The 27,608-nt window shown below is 43.0% G+C and overlaps 2 protein-coding genes across 14 annotated transcripts in view; one reads left to right on the top strand and one right to left on the bottom strand.

Moving 5' to 3' along the window:
* Nucleotides 1-10,734: 10,734 nt before the first annotated feature.
* Nucleotides 10,735-27,608, bottom strand: part of LOC114773775 (sodium/glucose cotransporter 5-like) — a 21,471-nt gene continuing 4,597 nt past the window's right edge. For 6 of the 8 annotated variants that reach the window (XM_028965956.1, XM_028965962.1, XM_028965964.1 and 3 more), the window contains 14 exons: nucleotides 27,165-27,236; nucleotides 26,963-27,067; nucleotides 25,271-25,330; nucleotides 24,993-25,097; nucleotides 23,451-23,556; nucleotides 23,262-23,342; nucleotides 22,773-22,978; nucleotides 21,650-21,785; nucleotides 12,749-12,856; nucleotides 12,185-12,335; nucleotides 11,913-12,081; nucleotides 11,256-11,471; nucleotides 11,099-11,177; nucleotides 10,735-11,013 (listed from right to left, as the gene is read on the bottom strand). In XM_028965956.1, the coding sequence (XP_028821789.1) occupies nucleotides 10,814-11,013; nucleotides 11,099-11,177; nucleotides 11,256-11,471; nucleotides 11,913-12,081; nucleotides 12,185-12,335; nucleotides 12,749-12,856; nucleotides 21,650-21,785; nucleotides 22,773-22,978; nucleotides 23,262-23,342; nucleotides 23,451-23,556; nucleotides 24,993-25,097; nucleotides 25,271-25,330; nucleotides 26,963-27,067; nucleotides 27,165-27,236 (1,794 nt within the window). In that variant the 3' untranslated portion in view covers nucleotides 10,735-10,813. The remainder of the gene's footprint in view (nucleotides 11,014-11,098; nucleotides 11,178-11,255; nucleotides 11,472-11,912; nucleotides 12,082-12,184; nucleotides 12,336-12,748; nucleotides 12,857-21,649; nucleotides 21,786-22,772; nucleotides 22,979-23,261; nucleotides 23,343-23,450; nucleotides 23,557-24,992; nucleotides 25,098-25,270; nucleotides 25,331-26,962; nucleotides 27,068-27,164; nucleotides 27,237-27,608) is intronic. The other 2 variants (XM_028965960.1, XM_028965963.1) reach the window with 2 other exon arrangements.
* On the top strand, nucleotides 13,619-23,215 carry LOC114773773 (protein FAM83G-like). 6 transcript variants are annotated; one of them, XM_028965954.1, is made up of 7 exons: nucleotides 13,638-14,025; nucleotides 16,219-16,696; nucleotides 16,768-16,935; nucleotides 19,708-19,832; nucleotides 19,926-20,704; nucleotides 20,735-21,492; nucleotides 21,982-23,215. In XM_028965954.1, the coding sequence occupies exons 2-7, from the start codon at nucleotides 16,235-16,237 to the stop codon at nucleotides 22,450-22,452; spliced, it is 2,763 nt and encodes a 920-aa protein (XP_028821787.1). In that variant the 5' UTR covers nucleotides 13,638-14,025; nucleotides 16,219-16,234; the 3' UTR covers nucleotides 22,453-23,215. The 6 variants fall into 6 exon arrangements, 5 of the variants coding, with proteins under 5 accessions (XP_028821788.1, XP_028821787.1, XP_028821785.1 ...); XM_028965952.1 differs by having other exon boundaries at nucleotides 13,639-13,907; nucleotides 14,020-14,025; nucleotides 19,926-21,492; XM_028965953.1 differs by having other exon boundaries at nucleotides 13,639-14,025; nucleotides 16,219-16,666; nucleotides 19,926-21,492.

Raw genomic sequence — 27,608 nt, 5'->3', positions numbered from 1 at the left:
TGAAAAGCCTCAATTTACAGCACTTGTAGGATACCTTCCGAGGTCTGGTGGAGTCACCACCTCAATTTACAGTATTTTAAGGATACCTTCCAAGGTCTGGTCGAGCCACCACCTCAACCTACAGCACTTGTAGGATACCTTCCGAGGTCTGGTGGAGCCACCACCTCAACTAATAGGACTTGAAAGATACCTTCCGAGGTCTGGTGGAGTCAACACGTCAACTTACAGGACTTGAAGGATACCGTCCGAGGTATTATTCAGACAAGTATATCCGCAGTTGGTGTTCTCTGGTGTTTGATTAGGTGTGATGTTTGAGAAAAACTCAAGCCACACTGTACACACTTGTAAAGCTTCTCTTCAGTATGTACAATCTGGTGTCATAGAAGGCTCGGTAATTCTGAAAAACTCTTCCCACATTGGTCACACTTGTAAGGTCTCACTCCAGTATGTATCTTCTGATGTGTTGTAAGGTTTGATGATTGTGAAAAAGTCATCCCACATTGCACACAATGATAGGGCTTTTTAAAGTTTGATGCTCCGGAAAAACTATTCCCACACTGGTCAGAATAATACGGCTATCCTCTGGTGTATGATTAGGTTTGATGTGTGTGAAAAACCCATCCCACACTGAGTACGCTGCACACACTGTAAGGGCTTCCCTACAGCATGTATGCTCTGGTGTGTTTTAAGGGCTGATGATTGTGAAAAGGACCTATCCAGTATGGATTCTATGGTGTGTTATAAGGTTTGAGGGTTCTTATAAAAGGTCCCCCATCATGAAATTAATTCATTAATATGGGTTCCCTAGCCCGTCTATTGTCCTGCAGTGGCTAGAAATGGTCGGATCTGGAATTTGTCCCCTTATGTCATCATAAGGGGAAAGGTGACCTCCCGCTTCTCATGCTTTTTCCACCCAGAGAATTTCCCGCCCCTCCCCTAAAACATTATCTCCACCGACCGTCATGGCTACCAAATGTGCAAAGCATTGCAGTTGCTTGGTTATTGGATAAAAATGAGCACAAATCTATTTCTTTAGTTCCGTCGCACAAGACTCACAGTGGGTTCTTTTGTTTTTTTGTCTGGAAAAACACCAACACGACCTCCTGTCTGCGCGAAACGTTAATTAACATCATTAACGCAAATGCTTGCTCAACTTCTATATGCTGCTCTCCAGCTTATCCCGCCTCTCTTCTCCTCATTAACATTTAAAGCTACAGACACTGAAATGGTGCATCCTGGGAAATCTCATTGTGGGTCTGGATCAAACTGGCTGTAATTCTGCACCTGAATTTCAGAAGGAGACTTTAGATACAGAATTAGGGGACACTACGACCAACATAAAAGGGCTTAGTGGGTGGTTAGTAGCCTAGTCTTAGCATCTCTTCTTTCGAATTCCATGCAGTCTCAGTTTCTTCTCCTGTGAACATCATTCTCATAGTCTTATATCGCCCTCCAGGGCCACTTGGGCCCTTTATAGATGAATTGGACACTCTCCTCAGCACTTTCTCTTTAGAAACCCCCCTAACTCTCCTTGGTGACTTCAACCTTCCATCAGCCCTGCTCCAATCATCCTGCCTTCTTCCCCTTCTCCACTCTTTTTCCTTGACCAACAGCAACATCTCTCCCACACACAAAGGAGGGAATGTCTTGGACCTGGTCTTCAGTCGTCCTTCTCCAACTTCTGACCTTTCTTCCACTCCCCTTCACATCTCTGACCACCACTTCCTGACCTTTACACTCACTGTACCTACAGGATCCACAACTGTCCCCCATCCATCCTTCATTAGACAAAACCTTCACACTGTCTCACCTTCATCTTTATCTTCCTGCATTCTTTCACATCTCCCAACCCCTGACTCATTCCTCTCCTTACCACTAGAGACCGCTACTAACTCTCTCCTCTCCTCACTTTCCCTTTCCATTGATCAACTCTGTCCTCTATCAACTAAACCCAAAAGGACTTCTCCCCCTGCGCCCTGGCTCTCCGATACATTGCGCAGCAATTGAAGAGTTCTTCGAGCAGCGGAGAGAAAATACAAGAAATCTCAACTTGACTTAGACCTACTGGATTACCAGAATCTTCTGCGCAAATTTTCTACTAACCTCACTACTACTAAAACTGCTTTCTACAAAGCAAAACTAGAAGCCTCTGCCCACAACCCTCAAAAACTCCACAACATCTTCTTATCCCTACTCAACCCCCCGACTCCCCCTGCCCCAACTTCCTTAACAGCTGATGATTTTGCCAACTTCTTCACAGGGAAGATTGAAAAAATCTGTGAGACATTCTCCAACACTAATCCTACTCTTCCTTCTGAAAATTCGACAACTACTCTAAATCAATTTTCTAAGATCACATCTGATGAAATCATTCAGATTATATCCACAGGCAACCCAACCACCTGTCCACTAGATACAATACCTTCTGCAATGTTTCAAACTATCTCCCCTGACCTCATCCCTTTCATTTCTTATATCATAAACAGCTCAATCTCATATGGCCACGTACCATCCGCCTTTAAAACAGCCAGGGTTCTTCCAATCCTAAAGAAACCCACTGCTGATCCTACAGACATTAACAATTACAGACCAGTTTCCCTCCTCTCATTTCTATCCAAAATCCTTGAGTGCTGTGTCTACAACCAGCTATCACTCAATTTATCACAGAACAACCTCCTGGATCCTAACCAGTCTGGCTTCAGAACAGCTCATTCCAGCAAGACTGCCCTTTTGGCGGTTACCGAGCAGCTACATGCAGCCAGATTGGCAAAACTGTCATCAGTTCTTATTCTCCTCGACCTCTCTGCTGCATTTGACACCATTAACCACAAGACTCTCTTGTCAATCCTGAAGAGGCTTGGAATTCGTGGCTCAGCATGGCAGTGGTTTGCTTCCTACCTTGATGAGCGATCTTACCAAGTGACTTGGAAAGGATCCACCTCTACCTCACGTAGACTCTCCACTGGTGTCCCTCAAGGCTCAGTGCTAGGTCCTCTCCTTTTCTCCCTCTACACGAGGTCACTTGGTGAGGTCATTTCCTCATATGGATTATCCTACCACTGCTATGCTGACGACACACAACTCCTCTTCTCCTTTCCTCCCTCTGATCTACATGCTGCTTCCAAAATCTCTGCATGTCTAACCGACATCATGTCTTGGATGGCAGCCCATCACCTCCAACTCAATCCCACCAAAACTGAACTAATATTCATTCCAGCAGGTTCTTCCAACTCTCCTTCTCGACTCACATCAGCAACCTTTCCCACTCATGCAGATTCCTTCTCTACAATATCAGACGAATCCGCCCTTATCTGTCAACACAGGCCACCCAACTACTGGTTCAGTCCTTAGTTATCTCATGACTGGACTACTGCAACTCCCTTCTAGCTGGTCTACCACTATGTACCATCCCACCTCTACAACTACTACAAAATGCAGCAGCACGACTGATCTTCAACCTTCCCAAGTCCTCCACACCGCCCCTCTGCTACGTTCCCTCCACCGGCTCCCAGTAGCTGCACGCATCAGGTTCAAAATACTGATGCTGGCCTACAAAGCCAAACATGGAGTAGCACCATCCTACCTCACAGCCCTTATTACACCTCACACTGCACCTCATTTACTCCGAGCCTCCAGTACTGCTCGCCTGGTCCCTCCATCTCTGAAGGTAAAAGGAAGACATTCATCTAGACTCTTCTCCGTCTTGGCCCCTCGGTGGTGGAATGAACTTCCCCTCGAGGTCAGAACAGCTCAGTCACTGAGCACCTTCAAACGACAGCTCAAGACCTTCCTCTTTAAAGAATATTTAGATTAAATTGTAATTTTCTTGTTGTTGAACTTTGTGTACAGAATCTACAACAGAGTGACTAAAAAGATGTATTCATAGTTGGGGTCCTAGTGAACCGGAATTGATCTCTTCATCGATGGTAACTTGAAAGCACGCTGTAAGTCGCTCTGGATAAGGGCGTCTGCCAAATGCCGTAAATGTAAATGTAAATGTAGTGGGGTAACACACTCGCCTATAAATCAGAAGACCCAGGTTCTTCTGTGTCCCTGAGCAGGACACTTCATCCTGAGTGTCTCCAGGGGGGGACTGTCCCTGTAACTACTGGTTGTAAGTTGCTCTGGATAAGGACGTCTGGTAAATGCTGGAATTGTAAATAAATGCAAATACATTTTTCATGTCAGGGGACCGCTACAGCTAAATAAAGATGAAGCACAATGAATTTAACACCAAGCAGCCGATATGGCCCCAAAATAATATTGCAATATTTTTGAGTAACCTGACAATAACAATAAATTTGACGATTTAGCAAACTATGCTTGCTAATCATTTTACAGCATAAACATAACTGGTTACCTAAAAAATACAGATTTTAGTGCAATAACTTTATCATAACCCTGACATTCAAAGTTCATTTTATATATGTTTAATTTATATAATTGATTACAAACCTCAGTGTTAAAATGAACTCAACTCTGAAAATGGATGCACAGGTTAACAATATTGTAAAATTGTGCATTTTTCAGCTGAGGCGCCTGTCTAAACTCAGCCTGTCCTTTCCAAGCGAAATCTGGAAACAGTGATCCACTCTTTCATTACATCCCGCCTTGACTTCTGTAATTCATTGCTTTTTCGGATCAGCCAGACATCTCTAGCTTGCCTACAATTAGTACAAAATGCAACTGCACGTTTTCTCACTGGTACAAACAGGCGAGACCACAGAAAACCGATCTTAGCCTCACTACACTGGCTCCCTGTCTGTTTTACAGTCCGGTTTAAAATTCTTTTTTTTTTTTTTTATCACCGAATGGCTCGACTCCTATTTATCAGACCTACTTATCCATGTCTGTTTTGATCCTGCTAATTTAACTTTTTTTTATTTTAATGTACAGCACTTTGGTCAGTTGTGTTAAAGTGCTCTATGAATAAATAGGGTATGGTATGGTATATGAAATTTGTTATATCACACTTCAAGTTTCCAACTGCTTTTATGGCTTTTGTCATAACTTTATATTGAAGTACTCAGTAGTACAAGAAGTACTACATACGTCATACTTGTTCAGAAATCTGACCACTGGTTATGGGGATAAAGTGACTTGTGTTATAGAATAGTTCTATTCAGTCTTAATCTTAATTATATATATTTTTTAATTCTCCCTCTATTTTGTGGACTGAAAAAGCCTGAATGAAACGTAACTAGTATTACGTAAAATAAAACCCACCATTACATATAAAGTTTACTAAAAATCTTTAGAGCACACTGAAGTAGCTTTCTTTGTTTTGGTGTTGTAGCGGGATTTCAGATCATCTTCATACAGACCAAAATGGAGTTTCTCTCACACTGTGGCATGGTGTAGGTTTGCTTATTTTCTACTCCACTAATAAGATATTCAGTGTTTCTCACTTCATTACGGAAGCCTATTTCTGTTACAGCAGTTACCGGTGGATCAATATGTAACGCAAAAACTACAGTTGTGGCTGTTTGGTGGGTTTTAAAAAGAGCTGTGCAATGGAAAAAATAAATATAGAATTATGAGAAAATTAAATACCTGCTGAAAAGTTTAGGCAGTGGCACATGTGGCGTGGTGGTCACATGACTTTCCAATGTGCAGCAAGGGCCAGATGAGATGGCGATGAAATTGAAATCATAATTTTTGGATGCCGCACCCTCTAAAATTGACACACAAATATCAAGAGCCTTATTTTTTATATCGGCCTCTCACGTTCAAATCTAGTCAGTAATTACAGACACTTATTCGTGTCTAGAATCTGAGGCCTGGACAACTGCATCTCCATATGTATTATTCCTGTTCCATTTTGCACTATTTTTACTTTGGTTATGTAGCCAGTTTGTCTGTGTCACTTCATGTCAGTGTGTAACGTTGTTAGCTCCTGGTTTTCGGGGAAATGTTATTTCGTTTCACTACGTACCGTCTAACATGCTGACGTGACAATAAAGCTGGTGGTGGTGGTCTAGCAGGTAAGGTCAGAAGGTTTTCACTTTGAATCCCGAACCGCCAAGGTGCCACTGTGGTCCCCTTGATGAAGGTCCCGTCCCCACACGCTGCTCCCTGGGCGCCTGTCATGGTGTCCACTGCTCACCGAGGGTGACAGTTAAATACAGACCGTGTGCTGTGCTGTGTTTCACAATTACAATTACTTTCACTTCAGCTCACTTCAACTTCAAAAAATAAATCAGTCGAAGGTTCTAATGGACTAACTGAGAAAAAGACAGTCTATATGTTCTTAAATTTCCCACCTAATGCAATATTAGACCAATGTTGAAATTCTTTTCTTGCCCTAGTGATTTTCTTTTCCAGATTTTTGACCAATTAAAACACTTTTTAGTATGGCAGTGTCAAGTTGAAAGTGAACAGGAAAATAAGACATTCCCTCTTTTTCTTAAGCAATATTGTAATTTGATTCTACTGCTAACAGAATTGTATGGATCTGTGGTTTTCATACACGTTTCAGACAAGTAATTATATTCTGGAGATGTTCAATCAATGTAAAACAGTCCTTGAATAATCATTATTGTTCAATAAATAGAGCTGGGCAATAATACTGTCACAGGGTGAGTTTTGTGACGCATTTGCAGACATGCTAGGGGCTGGGGAGGAGGATCGGGGACGTTTGGTCTGTGAGGGAGAGACTGGCGGGGAATGGGGACGTGGAGGAAGCAGTGGACGTGCTGCAGCGCGGCGGGAAGGGAAGTCGAGGTCCGTGGGGATTACCGGGGCAGAAGGGAATCGGAAGACGGCGGGTTTCAGGATTGTCCGGGATCGTGTGCTGGACGGGAGGACGTCTTGGGAGGGGAACATGGATTTCGTCGTGGTCCAAAGGATTAAGCAAGTCTCGGAGTCAGGGGCAGGCGAAGTTCGTTATTCATGGGTCAATAGATCTAGGTCGTGATTTAAGGGAGCGAGCGTCTCGAATGAGTTGTCTCATACAAAGAGCGTGCAGCGCCTCCTCGGGGTCACCCGACTTTTATACTCGACGCTGCACGCTTCCGTTTCCTCTTCCAGGTCGTGGTCTTTCTGGCTGGTCTGGCGCTCTCATGTTGGCCATGACAAATACAGATTTTTCTCCATTTTCATCTAGAGGCTAAAGTCTGTGCTTTTAATGTATCGGACGCTTCATTCACATGTCCACATAATGAAAAGGACTTCATGTTAAGCCACCCCACCAGCGCCAGGTTCATGACATGATAACAGCTGGAATGAAGGACACTTCCACTTCACACACAGCATTTCATGAAGAGGACGTGGACACAAAGTTTATTCGGGTACAAGAATTATCTTCACACCAGCAATCCATCTGGGGAGGAGAGTGAAACCGCAGCAACAACACAAGCGGGCAGCCAGCGACCGGGAATTATGTCAGGCCACTACTCAATCTCACTAAGCTTCCATGCAAACAATGTAGAAGAAATGTGTAAAGTATTATAACTGGGAGATCTTAAAACCTCCACGCATAATATAGTAAATATTAAAGCAAAATCTCATTTACATGAACAAAGATTACAGAATCGTGGATTTTTAAAAAAGTTTTAATGATGAGACATTTTAATGAAATTATTTTCATTTTTTATTTTAGTTTTTATTATTACAACCTTTTTTGTGCCGTTTCCCTGTGCTTTTGATCCCTCTGGGTCCCCCTAATGGTCACATATATTATTACAGTTAATTCTTGGCATCAACACGAACACACTGTCAAGATTCCGATAGTTTAACTAAATTAAGACAATACTGGTACAGTGAGCAAGTGTTTGTAAAAGGTTGTGGCATGCTAGAGCCCACACTCTCCTATTCAGAAAGAATATTATTACTGAAGGACATAAAATAAATAATAAAGCAAGTAGGAAATATGGACATCGTCCTACATGTTTGTGATGGCGTTGTATAATTATTTTGAGCCTTTACAAATCGTAGATTTGGTGAAGGGGTGGGTTACACAGGTGCACTGTGGACTGAAAAGACACCAAGAAGACAATGCAAACCCAAAAAGATAAGGTTGGACAATACAAGACAACTGATGTGTTTCTGATGTGTACACAGTAACAACTGAACAGCTGAAAGTTATTTAAAAGAAAATGGCAATAAAAACTATATATGACAGCCATAAAGCCAAAAATCATCACATGGTGCTATGGCCGCGTTCATGCTGCGCTGTTTTGTCCAGACTAGGTATGTAATTTAGCCTGGTTAAGCTGTCCTCCCTGCTGGACAACGTCTCCCGCCCCATGCAGGAGACCCTGGCAGCACTGAGCAGCTCCTTCAGAGGCAGGCAGTGGCACCACGATGTGGGACGCAGACTCAGAAGGTCTCTCCTGCCAACCGCTGCCAGGCTCTACAACAGCTGACTACACAAACACACACATGCAATAGACTATTTCCATGTTCTTATGTGCAATATGTGTGTATTCACCCACTCTGTACATATGTAAACGTACTTAAATTCTACATATACAGACGTTCACAAATAGTTTTTTTATGTATATACTGATATATATTAAAAACTCACATCCACTGTTTTTTATAGACTATTTATTTGTATATTGAACTTTAATATATCTTGTAATATCCACTTTCTGCTGTGACAATGTGGAACTAATAAAGGATCATCTTATCACATCACACAATTCAGGATAGGAACTAGCAGGAACTATATTCTTCTTCTGTTCTTATAGATTATAGATTAATTTTCTTTTGCCTTGTTAACTTGCTACAGTGAAGCATATTTTGTATGTCATAATAAGGACAATATCCATAAATGAGGAGGTAAAATTTAATGTAATATTTTATATCATCTAGTGGTCAAGCGTGGTATTGCAGCATTATTGCAGATACCAGAAGCCATCCCTCATCTCGTCACATGATCCGAATGAAAGTCTGAAAATTTGTGATTGGATGGAACTGTGCTGGGACAGTCCCCCTGGAGACACTGTCTTGCTCTGCAGTTGTAGTAAGTGGGATTTGAACCTGGCACTTTGAGTGTCAAGGCTACTACACACTACACGTAGGTTGCCCAGTCAGGTGTGTAAGAAGAGCAGAGGAACATGTGAGGTGATTATTGGGTGGTAGTGGCCTAGTGAGTAACACACTTGCCTATGAACAAGAAGACCCCGTGTCCCTGAGCAAGACACTTAACCCTGAGTGTCTCCAGGGGGGGACTGTCCCTGTCCCTACTGACTGTAAGTCGCTCTGGATAAGGGCATCTGGTAAATACTGGAAATTTAAACTTCACTGATGGTGTTGTGGTTTGTACTTTTTTAAATGATTTAATTATTGCATTTGAGTATTTGATAAGATAAGATCGACCTTTGTTAGTCCCACAAGTGGGAAATTGCATTTGTCACAGCAGAAAGTGGATAGAATACAGAGGTAATAGCAGCAAAAAATAAATATGTATATGTATATAACTACAAATGTACAATTGAAATCTACACATGTACAATGGGTACACCTGTACAGTTGGTAATTACCGTGGTGTATTTGAAGTGTGTGTTTGTCTGAGTGTGTGTGGTCAACTGTGAGGTCTTTGTTGTAGAGTCTGACAGCGGTTGGAAGAAAAGACCTTCTGAACCTCTCCTTCCCACATCGTGGGTGCAGTAGCCTGCCACTGAAGGAGCTGCTCAGTGCTGTCAGGGTCTACTGCATGGGGTGGGAGATGTTGTCTAGCAGGGATGACAGCTTAGCCACCATTCTCCTGTCACTCACCACCTCCACTGGGTCCAGAGGGCATCCTAGAACAGAGCTGGCCCTCCGGATCAGCCTGTTCAGTCTCTTTAAGGCCCCAGTGGAGATTCTGTTGCTGCAGCAATGCCAATGCCACTGCAGAGTCATAAAAAGGCTTCAGGAGTGGCCCCTGTACCTCAGAAGACCTGAGCCTCCGCAGCAGGTCCAGCATGCATAGAATTAGACGGCTCTGCATTTCTCTGTTACATGCACAGGAAACAAAGTGCTGACCTGCTCTCTCTCTCTCTCTCTCTCTCTCTCTCTCTCTCTCTCTGCATGTAAGCAAGCATTTCATTGCACTTTGTTCTACATAACTTCTGGACAAATCTCTCACAAAAAATGTCCCACGCATACATAAACATGAAGGAACAAGCATTCCACCTTTCTTTCCTGCTTTGCCTGCAGGTTGTATTTTTCATCAAACAGCTCCTCCCTGCCACACCTGAGTTAGGCATGGTACACTTTCACACCTTCTCACACACACACACACACACACACACACACTTTACCATGCACCGTCAGGCCTGTTCAGACAGAAAAGGAATGAGACTGTGTGTGTGTGTGTAAGTATTTTTAAAAAGTATTTTTACCTGGTTAAGCAATTCAGGGGGAATCAGATCTGTGGCTTCATTAGGAAACTATTGCTGGTATTGGGCTTCCCACCATCATCTTCCTCTTGCTAGTGAAGCAGTGGTAGATCAGTGGTATGATCAGACTGGGCCAGATTCCTGCTGCCCATTTCCAATCCAGCACCACGACCCTGTCAGTGGCTCATCACCTTTCCTACTTTGGACATCATACAAGTGCCCAGACCACATATGTAGACATCACAACTCGTTCAAATATTTGCATTTCGCCATCAGCTTCAAGAACAAGAATATCTGTAATAAATCCCACCCACTTTACTGAGATAATGCAAGTGTTTTCACCTTATAACAGCCATAATGTTGTGGCATATAACACACACACACACACACAGTATATATTGTTGTGTAATATTGCCTCCAGATTTATTAAAAATAATGCTACAGCTAGTGAATTATGAACATAGGCCACGCCTCCTGCGAAGGGCTCAGGCATAGTAAGCATAAAAGAAAATGTTAACACACATGAGGATAATTGCATTCACACAACAGAAACGGGCCCAGAACGGGTCCTCCGTGGTGCTAGGAATCATGGGAACAGTGGCCCCGGTGGGGGCTCGGGACGGGTGTGGACTGCAGAACCTGGGAGTCCTCACACAGCGGCCTCTTCTGACTGAGTCTCCGCCCACTAGAGGAGAGAAGGAGGGATGGAAGGTGAACGAGTGATGGAGTGAATGATTTAACGAAGGAATGACTGGGCGAGAGAGGAATACCTCTTACTGTGGACACTTTCTGCAGAGGAAGATCTTGCTCTGAGGGATTATTCAGACTCCACCAGGTCAGATTCTGGATCTGAAAAACACAAATCACCCAAGTACTGTTAACTGTGTGTGTGTGTAACTGTGCGTGTTAGCTGTTGTGTTCTGTCACCTGCTCAGGGGGGGGTGGGGGTGTGAGTAGACTGATCACCATGACGACGGCCATGGTCAGCCCACACAGAATGATGGCGAAGTGCAGGTAGTGAACAGAGCGCAGCACAGAAGGGGCGAAGTCTTCCACACCACAGCGTGGAGGCGGGTAAGCGAACTCCAGAACCATCCGTGTCACCCCGACTACGAGGCCCACCATCAGTCCCCAGAACGCACCCTTACACACACACACACACACACACGCAGGAATGGTGTTACTGCTGAACATGGCATGGTCCACACACATGATCATGATACACTGGAGCCTTTTGATGGGCAGCAGTGGGGCCTAAGGGGTAAGTGGGGCATCCTCGGGCACCTGTCATGGTGCCCACTGAGGTCCCCATGATGAAGGTACCGTCCCCACACACTGGTCCCCGGGAGCCTGTCATGGTGCCCACTGAGGTCCCCTTGAGGAAGGTACCATCCCCATACACTGGTCCCCGGGAGCCTGTCATGGTGCCCACTGAGGTCCCCTTGAGGAAGGTACCATCCCCATACACTGGTCCCCGGGCTCCCCAAGGGTGATGGTTAAATACAGAGGGGACAATTCGTATGCTGTGCTGAGTGTTTCACAAATTTCACCATCACTTTCACTTTCTGTGTGTTTGTTACTTACAGCTTCGTTCGTCCTTTTCCAGAAAACAGCCAACACAAATATGGACGAAACGGGCGGGGCCAGGTAACTTGTCACTGATTGGATATAAACATACAGCTGGCCGCTGTTAGCACTCTGCAGGATTGGTATCCAGATGACACTAATAACCACCAGGATCACAGTGACGATTCTGCAGCACACACACACACACACACACAGACACACACACACAGACACGCTGTAATGGATACGTGACTTGTAGAATCTGGAGAATCTTCATCATGGCAACTGACCTGCCAACCAGCAGCAGCTCTTTTTCACTGGCGCGGCGGCGGTGTTTTTTCCAGATGTCCATAGTGAAAAGGGTGGAGCTGCTATTGAAGATGGAGGTGAGTGATGACATCAGGGCGGCCATCATCACAGCAATCATCAACCCCCGGAGACCTGTAAGACACACACACACACACACACACACACACACACACAAACAGCATAATTCAAACACACTTCCCATCACTGTACATAATACAAACACACACATACAATCATCATCACAGAGCACAGAGCATCAAACACACACTCAATCATTGTGGGTCAGTAGTGGTTAAGGAAGCGGCCCCGTAATCAGAAGGTTGATGGTTTGAATCCCGATCCGCCAAGGTGCCACTGAGGTCCCCTTGATGAAGGTCCCGTCCCCACACACTGCTCCCCGGGTGCCTGTCATGGTGTCCACTGCTCACCGAGGGTGATGGTTAAATACAGAGGACATGTTTCACCATGTCACTGTTGCAGCTGTGCTGCAGTGTTTCACAATGACAATCACTTCACTTACAGTGAAAACATACAGTTACACTTACCACTTGGCATGAGTTCGATGACCAGTTTAGGGAAAGCAATGTTGGAGCAACCCACCTCAGCTCCACACACTCTCATACACTCCTCAGGATCAACACATCCCACCGAGTCTGTAACACACACACACACACACACATTCCTCACACTTGGGTGGAGTCAGTTACATTAACACACTAACCATACAAAGAAAAAACACAAATCCACACACAGAGATGAACATTCTGGTCCTGCGAATTGGAGTGAGTATTTTCTTCACCAGTTTCTTACCACAGCAGCTCATCTGACCTTCCAAACGTGTGCAAAGTTCAACATCCATTCTCAACATTCACCTGCTGCATTAATGTTTCAGTATTTTACTGCTCAGAACCACCAGTCCTCCCTTTCTCAACATCACCTGCCATTTTCTATCTTGCTAAGTATCTCTGAGAAGGTCTAACCCAGAGCTTCTCGATTATATGCTCTGTTAGGAAGAAGTAACCCCCCACAGCCCATTGCGTCTCTTGCAATGGAATGTGTTTTTTAACGCTGTTACCATGATTCTGCCAATTATGGATGGTGTACTATTCATTTCCAGCATTTACCAGATGCCCTTATCCAGAGTGTCTTACAGTCAGTAATTACAGGGACAGTCCCCCTGGGGTTGGATCCTGGGACCTTCTAGTCTTTTGGTTCATATATATACTAAACCACTACCACCCTAGTCATAGTGAATATTGAAGCATCATCAGGGTCTGGTTCTTCAGTTGTATTACTGCAGGAAAGGTTTGAACTGGCATGAACAGATTGGTTTGAACATGTTCTTGACAGTGATTGATGGACGTGCCATGTTCTGCAGGTTATGGGGTATGAATGATGCCACTGTGACTGTTCACTGAACAGATGAAGAGACACGCGAGTTCAGTTCCCCATCAGCGGTAAACAAGCGCACAGCTGCGAAAAAAAAAGGAATAATATGTTGACACTGGCGCACCCATGAAGCTGGAATGTCGCAGAGGCAACAATGTGACGCAGTCACACAGAAAACCAGTGAAAGTGATCTGCTGTGTGACTGTGTGTGTGTGCTGAGGTGTGGTGTTGATCGGGAGTCTTGCGCTGCCTTTGTTGGACGTTACCTGTGCAGAACTGGGGAGCGAAGAAAGTCCCGAGTACACACTAAGAAAGGTACTTCCTGCCATTACTAGACACAGAAGACTGGAATGGAGCCAAAAGAACGTCTTGTCCACTAAATTTATAGAACCTTTCTGTCTTTTTCGCCTCTCTGACCTCGATTTAGATTCATGTAAGTATAGGATGTGTTCTGTGTTTGTATTTGTGCAGGTTTCATTAATTGGTTGATTCGTGCAGAATTTGTACTTTTTTTGTAAAACTGATTAAATATAAACTGGTTTAGTGTAGTTTTTATTTGTTGATAAAGTTATAGTACTGGATTAGTGCTGTATTATTATCAGTGTAAACTGGTTTAGTGGAGTTTTTTTTTGTTGATAAAGTTATAGTACTGGACTAGTGTTGTATTATTATTATTGTCAAAGCCCATTGAGACATACTGTATGTGATTTTGGGCTATATAAGAAATAAATGTTGTTGTTGTTGTTGTTAATATCAGTGTAGTTTTTGTAGTAACTAGTTTAGTGTAATTTTTATTTGTTGATAAAGTTGTAGTACTGGTTAGTTCTGTATTTGTATCAGTGTAAACTGGTTTAGTGGAGTTTTTTTTTGTTGATAAAGTTATCGTACTGGACTAGTGTTGTATTATTATTATTGTCAAAGCCCATTGAGACATACTGTATGTGATTTTGGGCTATATAAGAAATAAATGTTATTGTCAGTGTAGTTTTTGTAGTAACTAGTTTAGTGTAGTTTTCATTTGTTGATAAAGTTGTAGTACTGGTTAGTTCTGTATTTGTATCAGTGTAATCTGGTTTAGTGTAGTTTTTATTTGTTGATAAAGTTATCATACTGGTTAGTGCTGTATTTGTATCAGGGTAATCTGGTTTAGTGTAATTTTATTTGTTGATAAAGTTATAGTACTGAAGTAGTTCTGTATTTGTATCAGGGTAATCTGGTTTAGTGTAGTTTTTATTTGTTGATAAAGTTATAGTACTGAAGTAGTTCTGTATTTGTATCAGGGTAATCTGGTTTAGTGTAATTTTTATTTGTTGATATAGTTATAGTACTGTCATAGTGCTGTATTTGTATCAGTGTAATCTGGTTTAGTGTAGTTTTTATTTGTTGATAAAATTATCGTACTGGTTAGTGCTATATTTGTATCAGGGTAATCTGGTTTAGTGTAATTTTTATTTGTTGATATAGTTATCGTACTGGTTAGTGCTGTATTTGTATCAGGGTAATCTGGTTTAGTGTAGCTTTTATTTGTTGATAAAATTATCGTACTGGTTAGTTCTGTATTTGTATCAGGGTAATCTGGTTTAGTGTAGTTTTTATTTGTTGATAAAGTTATCGTACTGGTTAGTGCTGTATTTGTATCAGGGTAATCTGGTTTAGTGTAGTTTTTATTTGTTGATAAAATTATCGTACTGGTTAGTTCTGTATTTGTATCAGGGTAATCTGGTTTAGTGTAGTTTTTATTTGTTGATAAAGTTATCGTACTGGTTAGTGCTGTATTTGTATCAGCGTAATCTGGTTTAGTGTAATTTTATTTGTTGATAAAGTTATCGTACTGGTTAGTGCTGTATTTGTATCAGTGTAATCTGATTTAGTGTAATTTTATTTGTTGATAAAGTTATAGTACTGGCATAGTGCTGTATTTGTATCAGCGTAATCTGGTTTAGTGTAGTTTTTATTTGTTGATAAAATTATCGTACTGGTTAGTTCTGTATTTGTATCAGGGTAATCTGGTTTAGTGTAGTTTTTATTTGTTGATAAAGTTATCGTACTGGTTAGTGCTGTATTTGTATCAGGGTAATCTGGTTTAGTGTAATTTTATTTGTTGATAAAGTTATAGTACTGAAGTAGTTCTGTATTTGTATCAGTGTAATCTGGTTTAGTGTAATTTTTATTTGTTGATAAAGTTATAGTACTGAAGTAGTTCTGTATTTGTATCAGGGTAATCTGGTTTAGTGTAATTTTATTTGTTGATAAAGTTATAGTACTGAAGTAGTTCTGTATTTGTATCAGCGTAATCTGGTTTAGTGTAATTTTTATTTGTTGATAAAGTTATAGTACTGAAGTAGTTCTGTATTTGTATCAGGGTAATCTGGTTTAGTGTAATTTTATTTGTTGATAAAGTTATAGTACTGAAGTAGTTCTGTATTTGTATCAGCGTAATCTGGTTTAGTGTAGTTTTTATTTGTTGATAAAGTTATAGTACTGAAGTAGTTCTGTATTTGTATCAGTGTAATCTGGTTTAGTGTAGTTTTGGCTTATTTCTGTACTGAAGTATGACTAGTTCAGTGTAGTTTTTAGTACTGGTTTAATGTCATATATTTAATACAAATTTAATTTTATATTGCAGCACAATCTTTGGCAGCATGGCGCTCTCACAGGTTCAGTGCTTGGATGACAACCATGTCAACTGGCGTGTCAGCGAGACCAAGCCTGAATTCTTCTACAGTGAGGAGCAGCGGCTTGCACTGGAGACTCTCATTACAGGGGGACGTGAGGCCTTCCACAGCTACCTCACTAAGCACAAGCTCCGACACTTCCTGTCAGATGTTGAGATGGAGGAACTGTCCCACTCTGTGGAACAGTACAGGCCAGGTTCGGAGCATCGGGTGGAGCCTGTGATGGAGGCGAACAAGGAGGATGGACAAGTCTCGTTGCAGTACTGGCCTGACCGCTCAGATGTGTCCTGTCCCGATCTGGACCTTGGGTGGCCTGACACAGCCTCCTACCGAGGAGTCACACGGGTCAATGTGTACACACAGCCGCCAGCAAGTGGACAGATGCACATTAAAGAGGTGGTGAGGAAGACCATCGCACAGGCGCAGAAGGTAGGCAGCTGAGTGGTGAGACACCACAGGGTTTTCAGCCATTTTTCATCTGTTTGTGTGTGTTTGTGTAGGTGATAGCAATTGTAATGGACATGTTCACTGATGTGGACATCTTCAAAGACCTGCTGGATGCTGGATTTAAGAGGAAAGTGGCAGTTTACATCATCATGGAAATGTCAACTGTACCACATTTTATCAGCATGTGTGAGAGAGCAGCTATGCACAGAGAACACCTGAAGGTTTGTGTGTGTGTGTGTGTGTGTATACATATAACTTATACGTATGACAAAACAAGCTTCATAATTTAATATATCATGATAAAGTAAAGTGAAAAAGTGAAGTGATTGTCACTTGTGATGCACAGCACACGGTGCACACAGTGAAATTTGTCCTCTGCATTTAACCCATCACCCTGAGTGAACAGTGGGCAGCCATGACAGGCGCCCGGAGAGCAGTGTGTGGTGACGGCGGATCGGGATTCAAACCGGCAACATTCTGATTACGGGGCTGCTTCCTTAACCGCTAGGACACCACTGCCCCAACTGAGACATATAAATACCATATATGTTGGACATTACAGCAAATAACAGTACTCAGTATACAGTATGTGTTACAGGATGCTACAGTGAATAACAGTACTCAGTATACAGTATGTGTTACTGAACACTCCAGTGAATAACAGTACTCCGTATACAGTATGTGTAGCTGGACATTACAGAAAATAACTGTTCTCAGCTATTTGGACTGTATACTGAAAACTGTTACTCAGTCTTCTCTGACAGTTATGACATGAGTTACACTACATCTCACCATATCTGTTCCGTGAATGCAGTAAAAATGATTTTTAGCTGCTCATGCCAGGTCAGCACACATGATAAATCACACCTTTTACATTCTTATAAGGCCAGTAGATAAATCGTTGAACGAGTTTCACAAAATAAAGTGTTTTTTTCTTACATTCATACTCGTAATCACAAGATGGTCAATTGAACAGACCTGTCCCCTTAAATGTCCCCAAACTTTTTGAAGTTGAGAAAGAAAAACCCACAAACTGACTATGAATAAGATAGCAAAAGTAGCAAAAAAAATCACTGGAAAAAGCACAAATTATGTGACATGTTTCCCCTCTTGTTCGCTCCTTCCCTCCAACATGTTTTTGTGCAGATGAAAGTGAAAGTGATTGTCATTGTGAAACACAGCACAGTACACGGTGCACACAACAAAATGTGTACTCTGATTTTAACCCATCACCCTTAGTGAGCCATGGGCAGCCATGAAAGGTGCCTGGGCAGTAGTGTGTGGGGACGGTACTCGGTTTCACCTTGGTGCCATTTGAATTGGTTTCCTTACCTGCTAGGTCACCACTGCCCCACATCCCCACTCCCCAACATATGCCCATCTTAAGCAGGGAAGAGCAAAATGAGAGGGAGCTTAGAGGAAGCAGTGAATCTCTCTTCAAAATCATAACTAACAGCTAAAAATATACATATCTATATCTCTACAGTCAATGGGAAACTAGTCCATTGTTCTGCTCACAGTTTCAGTTTCAGAGAGAAGTGTTTCTTTCTCGATCCCACAAGCACCACCGTCAGCCTGTCTGCTGTATAGAGCCGACTGGAGGACCCAGACACCAAGTAAAGCTTATTCACTCTCCACCATAGCATGCTGTGAGATGCATTCCTTTATTTAACCATGCCAACCCTTTTTTAGTTTTGTTCAAATTGACGATAGTGTAATGTTTAGGTTTTAATATATGTTATATACGACATCCAGTGAAGGTAAATGTTATGTTTTTTTAGTTGTAATCTGATGGGATTACATATACTGTATATACATATTGAGGAAGTGAAAAATGCAGTTAAGGAAGCAGCCAGTTCGAATCCCGAGGTGCCACTGAGCAAAGCACCGTCCCCACATACTACTCCCCGGGTGCCTGTCATGGTGCCCACTGCTCACCAAGGGTGATGGTTTAAAAGCAGAGGACACATTTTGTTGTTTGCACCGTGTGCTGTGCTTCAGTGTACCACAATGACAATCACTTCACAGTAAAAGCGATTCATGGTAAATCCTGTCGCTTTCAGTGCTTTGATTAAGTTTCTAGCTAGGTCACATCATGAAGAACTGCACAGGCTGATTTTGCAGGGAAGCACCATGATTGACTACCGATCATCAGCAGTGAAGCTGGTTTTTATGGGAAAACGGCATTAAAAGTTGGTGAAAGGGAAAAAAACAGAAAATTAGTAGATTAATTAGTCCAAAACACACATGTACACACACTCTCAGAAATACACACTCAAATTTACATTGAAGCAGAAAATAAAAACAAGAAAATTATAATAAGTACACTCACTGTGTCTGTGTGCATTTGCTTAACCATTCAATACACTAAACAGGGTGTGGTTCTGCACACACACACACACACACACAAACCTGATTAACCTGAACTAAGTGCCTGGGGCAGATGCCTTTTAATTTTATTTGAGGGTGTGTGTATATATAAACGTGTCTCCTATTTTAATGATTTCAATGTTGTGTTAAGAAGGTTGTGATACAATCATAGATCTACATTAATTATTACTATGACATGTAACATGCCTTAATTTGAACAATAACTAGTCTTTAATGCAGACTTCCATTATGCAAGACAGGCAAGGACAATGCAAGATGTTAAACCAGCTATTAAAAAAATCCATAATCTAAGTCATAGGTTGGGGACATATCAAGACCTAAAATGCTTGTATCTATTTCATGCAGGATAGACTAATTTAATACTTCCCATCCCACAGCTGCAACCTATTCAACTGAAACCTCAGCTACACTTTTGACAAACACAAAGAAGAGAGATAACTCCACTTCAGTTCTGATAAATGCCACTACAGGACTTCTATTGGTATATAAGGCAGTCTATCCAACTAACAGCACTGATTATTACAGCCAGCTATGTTCTAGCAGATACAAATGTTAAAATGGCTCGGGGAACCCTGTGATTATATATATCTGTTCACTTACAGTACCTGCGTGTTCGCTGTATTGGTGGAGCAGAGTTCTATACACGGTCTGCACAGAAGGTGCAAGGAACCTTGGGACAGAGGTTTATGTTTGTGGATGGAGACAGAGCAGTGTCTGGATCCTACAGGTTAGTATGTCAGTGTGTTCTGTGTGTGTGTTCTGTACAGCAACGCTACAGTGTCTAATGGTGTGTGTTTGCATGCATTTATGTACCTTGTAGCTTTACATGGAAGGCGTCCCGTCTGGACAGGAACCTCATCACTGTTATGACTGGTCAAGCAGTGGAGACATTTGACAGACAGTTCCGTGAGCTTTACCTGACTTCACGAGGGGTCAACCTTTCAAAGATGACATTGGCTGACCCACCTGAGCCAGACCCTACCCCCATTCCTGCTCCAACCCCTGTTCCCTCAGTAGCTGTTGCAAGGAAACTTATCAATCCTAAATACTCTTTAGTAACTGCAGACACAGCCAGTCGAACATCTTCTGATAAGGCAAGTGCCAAGAACAGCACCAATCACATCCCAGTCCCTGAGATGCAAGTTGTTAAGCAGCAGAAGGAGCCAGCAGAGACCACCCACATGCATCCAGGGCTTCTGGGACTGCCAAAGGCAGAGCTCATATCTTACCTGCCCATTTGGCCTGAGCCAGATCCACCTAGTGATGTCATTGGTTTCATCAATATCCGTGATGTGAGTCGTCCTGCCCCTGCACACCTGATGAGGTCAGAACTTGCTGAGACATCACAGGCCATTCGTTTCACTCAGCTGCTGCCTGAAGCCCAACAAGATACCAAACGCACGCATACCGACCAACAAGATACCCAACGCATGCATACCGGCCAACAAGAAACCCTACACACTCATACCGGCCAACAAAATACCCAACACATGCATACGGGCCAACAAGATACCCAACACACTCATACCGACCAACAAGAAACCCTACACACTCATACTGGCCAACAAAATACCCAACACACGCATACCGGCCAACAAGATACCCAACACACCCATACAAGCCAACAAGAAACCCAACACACTCATGCCGACCAACAAAATACCCAACACATGCATACTGGCCAACAAAATACCCAACACACGCATATGGGCCAACAAGATACCCTACACACCCATACAAGCCAACAAGGTAACAATCACATGTATACCAGCCAACAAGATAGCCAACACGAGCATGCCAATCAAAGATTATTCCAACCAACATGCACTGCCAAACAAATTATCCAGCAAACCTATGCTGACACCCAACACACAAATACTGATCAAGAAACTCCTGAACACATACATCCTGATAAAAACCCTTCCCAACACACCAACACAGAAGCGCAGTCTGAGTCCCCTGCACCCCCAAAGCCCAAACCCCGCACCCTGAGGCTGCACTTCACCCAGTCACAAGGAGATGTGGATGTTTGTGTAATACCTGTGCAGGACATTCAGACACTACCAGCATTCATCCCACCCTCACAACCAAGCACTGACCAATCAAAACCACTCTCCATTCCTTCTGATAACCATGGCAACAACACAGGTGGCACATCAGCACTAAATGATGGTGACTCAGTAGGGTCGACCCAGTCAGATGAGTACTATGAGTGCCGGGAGACCCTGCTGTTTAATGTCCAGGACACAGGTTCTGGTCACTATGGTGACAGAAGACTTCACAGTGATGGACTTAACCTCATGGCTCGGTTCTCCCAGTCATTGCTGGACCTCCGACAACAAAACACAGAACCAGTGGAAAGGCAGAACCCTCGTAAAAGAGAGCAGGTAAGAGCAGCATCAGAAGGGAGAAGATGGTTGTTTGGTTACACGCATGTGTTCAGTTTTCCAGATGCTGTTAGAACACAGCTTGCTTTTTTTCCATTGTAGTTGGCAGGGTCCAGCCTGTTTAGACAACTGAGTATCTGTGTGAGTGTGTGTGTACCTGGGTATAAGGCTCGGCTGATCATGCCAGGTAGAACAATGAAGACCATGGGCAGCATCTTCAGATAGCTGGCGAAAATGGAGGCTCCTTTAGCATGACTGAGGTTCTTCGCTGACAGAGAGCGCTGAACAATCACCTGCAGAAAGAACAAAAAGAAACTAGTCAAGATCAGAGAACACAGGTTTGCTGACCCAATTGCCAGGCATCATCTAACCCCAGAGTTCCTGTCTGATTCAAACACCGTTAAGGTGATCAAAGACACAGAAGGATGAACTTGTTTTCAGTGTCTAAACACTCACAGCTGATTCTGTCTCCTCCTCCCTCTCCTGCAGCTCTACCTGTCTGCATCCAGATCACCTGTGAGAGAGGCTCATGGAAGAATGGGTGGGGCCAAAGTGGCGATAGCAAATCCTGTTACTTTCCATGGTGCTAAGTCTAGAGGTGGAGCCTACTGGCAAGACAGACTGTTCACCCCCAAGAGGCCACAAAGTGGACGAGAATCCCCACCCACAATGCAGACCCGGGCTGGCCGCTCACCGATACGACACAGCCCCGGCCCTGCGATTATGCAGTACCGCACACATATGCACGTGTCACACACACACTCACCCTCCCGCACACAGCTGCACACACACTCCCCCTCCCCTGCTCACACACACCTGCATGCTCACTCACACTCAGAAAGCAGCACACCATTTGGAATCCCCTTCTCCAAGCTCTCACAGATCAGGAACCTGAGAGCAAAGGTCATGGGGTCAGCTGGAGGTGCTGCAGGTGGCCAAGCCCCGGGTGGAAGGATTTGAGCTAGTGATGTCATTAGTGTAAATTTACAGTAAATGTACAGTCTTTAATGTGAACTGATTAAGAAATCACGTGACATGTTCCATTCCCTGATTATATGAAAGAAACCATGGCATAGCCCCGCCCCCCTCCACATTGTCAAGTTACAGCTTCCAATTAAAAATGGGACAGTTGGGTTGAGAGTGGTGAAACGTTTCTAAACATCAATAAAATGTCCATGACCATTAGCATGTGGGTGTTTACTGTTCACTGTTTAGTGTATGTTGGGCGTTGTGTGTGTGTGTGTGTGTGTGTGTGTGTGTGTGTTTGTGTGTGTGTCTACCTGGTCTGTACACCAGTACCAGGTGGCGAGGATGGTAAGTCCCAGAGTCATCCCAGGCCAGGGAAGATCTCCGTGGGTGGCATCTCTGAACAGATGCATGGCATCGGGGCGTGGCAGGTGGCAGGTGGTGTTGGGGATGATCTTAGAAGGTACAGCCGCCAGATATGCCTGTTCCAGATTGGTGTAGCCACCAATCTTGTTGAAAGCTGCAACACACAACAACACACATCAGGCTTTTTACCTCTATGGACCTCAGTTACAGTAAAGCACTGTATTGATTGCATTACTGATGTGAGCAGGCCCATGCTGATGATCATTTTCATTATTAGTTACTGATACTACAGATTAATTATTTTGAATGCCACTGTTGGGTTGTTAGGTCTTGAGTTCACTAATTCCTGCATTTCCCTCTGGAACCAATAAAGTATCTGTCTATATATTTATTTATCTGTCTGTCTGTCTGTCTATCTAATCAAGTTATAAGCTCACCTGTAATAGTGAGGATGACTGCGCCTATAATCATGACGAAGGTTTGCAGAGTGTCTGTGTAGATAACAGCAGCCAGTCCACCTGTGAACATGAAGAGTTTACCACAAACTTACACACACATATGCATTCTCTCTCTCTCTCTCTCTCTCTCTCACACACACACACACACACACACACACACACACTCACCTGCTATTGTGTACAGGGCAGTGACCAGCAGCATCAGTACAGTGGACAGGTAAAGGTTCCAACCCAAACACACCTGGACAAACAAGGCCCCGGAGTACAGGTCTGTCTACACACAATCATTACAGTTGATTTTCAGTCGCTAACTTGCATTTACTGCACTACATATTGTACTACACACCTACATCTCAAAAACGTCAATACACATTTCTCTACACACTTTATCCACACTCATATAACATGTATATAGCTGAAATGACAGTAAAGCTCAACCTCAACTTCAAAAGCTCAGAGACAGAATTGTGGCACACATATGGCCAAGGTTACAAAAAATTATACTGAACTTAAGATTCCTAAGAGCACAGTGGCCTCCATGATCCTTAAATGGAAGACGACAAGAGCTGGCCGTCCGGCCAAACGGATCTATCAGGGGAGAAGAGCCTTGGCGAGAGAGTCGGGCTTTATGGCAGAGTTGTGACGGAAGCCTCTCCTCAGTGCAGGACACAACACTCTACTGTTTTACTGTCTAATGTCCCCCATACGATGATGAGGGATTTGTGTGAAAAACCTGTACCGTCGTTCCCAAAAAGACTTGTGGCTAGATTAAAACTGAAAGTGAAGTGAAACCTATGCAGCACAGCACACGACGAAATGTGTCCTCTGCTTTTAATTTATGACCCTTAGTGAGCAGTGGGCAGCCGTGACAGGTGCCCGGGGAGCAGTGTGTGGGGACGGTGCTTTGCTCAGTGACACCTTGAGGGATCGGGATTCGAACCAGCAACCTTATGATTACAGGGCCGCTTCCCTCGGTTGCTTCTACTAAATACTTATGACCATGTGATATTTCAGTTAATAAATCTGCAAAAGTGTAAACAATTCTGTGTTTTTTCTGTCAATATGGGTGCTGTGTGCACGTTAATGAGGAAAATCATTAACTGCAATATAACAAAGAGTGAAAAATTTGAGGGCGTCTGAATACTGTCTGTACCCACTGTATGTACTCTTGTGCCTCACCATTGTCCTCTCCGTTTCTCACTCTACCTGCACCTCTCCTTCCATCTGTTCTTCACTCCAGACCCCGTTACTCTCGCTTGGCCAGACATTACTTGTCTTTTTGTTCTGTTTCTTCACCAAACTAAATCTGATTAAGACTGATTCTATACTGTATCTAATTTTTGGGATATTGGGTTTTATATTCTGCTATATTATAGTGGCATTCTGCAAATGCCACTGAGGTCCCCTTGATCTCGGTAACGTCCCCCCACACTGCTCCCCTTGCGCCTGTCATGGTGCCCACTGTCACCAAGGTTGATGGTTAAATACAGAGGACACGTTTCACCGTGTCACTGTATGCTGTGCTGTGCATAACTTGTGTGTTTTCTGACTGCATACCTAGGGTTCGAGATTTAGCATACACCCTACAACAGACTGGACAAAGGGGTGTTAGCGACTGAAAAAAATAGATTATTCTCATCAATAATCCAACAACAAAAATGACTTACTGAACAAGTGTGTGTATGTGTGTGTGTGTCTGTGTGTACTTACTGATATCTTTGTAAATACAGACAGCATGAGAGAAAGAGCTGAAAGATACATTCGGATTCTCTCTCCACCAAAACGCCGTCCCAGATACTCTGGCATGGTGACAATCTATATAAGCACACACATATTGTCTTATTGGATATTAATTCTTTTTTTATACAGGAATACCACAATGCATACAACTTTGGGATGGAATAAATCCTACATTATATGATTCATCCATTTATAAGATGTGTAATCTTTGTGTAATGTGTGTAGATTGTGTGTATTTGTACACATACCCCGGATGAGACGTACACGGGGACGAAAACCCAGGCCAGAGCCAGGAGCACATAAGTAGCCTGAGAAGTGGACAGAGAGCTTTGTTATGTGTTCTTTTTATATATTATACTGAAGAAAATCATCATCGAGTTTTATTAAGTCAAATAATACATCTGCAAGAGGGATGCATTTCAAGGCTATTTACACGGGATATTTGAAAGAGACAGCATGTTAGTGCGCCTCTGAGGGAGCCTAATGTTTTACTCCTTAATCGCTCATTAACATTATATTGTTCATTAAAATTTTATAATTCCTAAACTGTCATTTTTATCTTATATTTTTTATTTATTGGCTCAATTCACAAAAAATTAATTAGTTACCACTTTATTTCTATTTTTGTATTTCATTCAAATTATGTGAACATTTAGGTCAACATTTAAAAAACCATGAGCTGGTTAAATTGGTAACTAGTTTTAACGCCAACAACGGCCGACCTATCATATTTCACTCTGGATATGTCATGATCCGGTCCAGAAGGGGCTGCTTCGGGTCCAGGATTCAAGTTTCCTGATTGTCCTCATCTCTATGATTGTATAAAGCTGCCCTGTTCGTCCCTGTTCGCTGTCGGGTTACGTGATGTTTCCCCTGTCCTGTTCACCATTGATGTCTGCTCACTAAGGGTGATGGTTAAATACAGAGGACACGTTTCAATGTGTTTCAATTTTCACTGAAGAGGCCCAAAAGATCTGAACTTAACCTTCTTACTAATCATTCTGTTGGTTTGAATTAAGAACAATTGCAGAAAGCAAGGGCATTGATGATGGAAAAACTTGAAAGCTTGATGGAGAAGACGTTCTCCTTGAGGAGAACATCATTTGTAAAGAACCAACCTCTAGTGTCAGTAATCATTTTTTGATTTTGCTTTCCATTGGAATTGAAGGTCTCAAAGTGGTTTGCTCTGTCTCGTTTTTTTGGTTTTTCTGGATATATCATGACTGCCCACAGGCTTGTGCTGAGTTCTTCCAAGTCCACATTCCTTACATCACTGGACAATCACACCTGAAAATGTACCGATCCATGGAAAATCGGCATGGATGGGTCTGATAATCATTTGTCTTTGGAAATATTGGAAATGGGCAAATGGTTGTGGTTGAAAAAAGCGGTCGATACGATATACGAAAGGCGAACATCAGTGAGAAATAAATCATCAAAAAGCAGGCAGCACCCAAGATGGCTGCCCGGGTTTTATGACTGTTCGGGTCACTTTACAGCATTTACCAGATGCCCTTATCCAGAGCGCTTAGTCAGTAGTTACAGGGACAGTCCCCCCCTGGAGACACTCAGGGTTAAGTGTCCTGCTCAAGTGGGATCTTGGGTCTTCTGGTTCATAGGCGAGTGAGTTACCCGCTAGGCTACTAGCACCCCAACTTGGAACATTAAATAGACACAATGAGTCTGCTTGTTGGCCTAACCGGGCATGTTTACATAGAACCCAGATTTTCATTTGGGTGATCAGCACAAAATTTACTTTAAACAACTTTACAAACTTAAACAGGTCACTAGACATTTTCGGTATTTTCAGTCTCCTCTGGGGAATCTACTGACTGCACTTTACTGAATAAAGGAATAATAAGCAAAGCCATACAGCAACCAGAATCTGACTTTACAAGTCATCATGTGTGTGTGTGTGTGTGTGTGTGTTTTAAACTCACATTCCACTCAAATCCTGATACAGCGATTCCTCCTGCAGCTCCTGTTCCAGCCAAGCCAATGAAAAGACCAGAACCCTCACTACTGGCAAAGAGGCTAGCACCGATCTATACACACACAAATACACACACACAATAGCCACACAAATGACACACTGCTGTTCACTGATGTGTGTGTGTGCTTGTGTGAGAGGGAGAAACTCACTGGCCACCAAGCCATGTCCCGACCAGCTAGAAAATATCCACTCAGTGTGTTCCTGCTCACCCTACAGGACGACTACACAACACACACACACACACACACACAGTCGGTGAGTCAGTACTGTTGTCCATACATTTGTGCACAGTCTTGTCTTCTGATACATTCATTACATCACATCTGAGGTCCCTGGCATGGCTGCCAACCTCAGATCTGCTGGGCGGGAAGACCATGCGGGTAAACCATGTTCAACCAGTAACATGTGACATCTGAATAATAAAATGTGTCTGTTGGTATGGGCGAGCCTAGAACCAGAATCTTCATTTTACATTTACATCTACATCCGTAGTGACAGGGACATGGTGGTAGTAAGTGGGGTTCGAACCCACCACTGAGTGATTTTCACCTGCTAACTGAAAGTATTGTGCGAATTGAGCTAATCGAGACTGA

This window comes from Denticeps clupeoides, unplaced genomic scaffold (genome assembly GCF_900700375.1).
Source record: "Denticeps clupeoides unplaced genomic scaffold, fDenClu1.1, whole genome shotgun sequence".
Lineage (NCBI taxonomy): Eukaryota > Metazoa > Chordata > Actinopteri > Clupeiformes > Denticipitidae > Denticeps > Denticeps clupeoides.
This window is presented reverse-complemented; position numbering and strand designations above follow the sequence as displayed.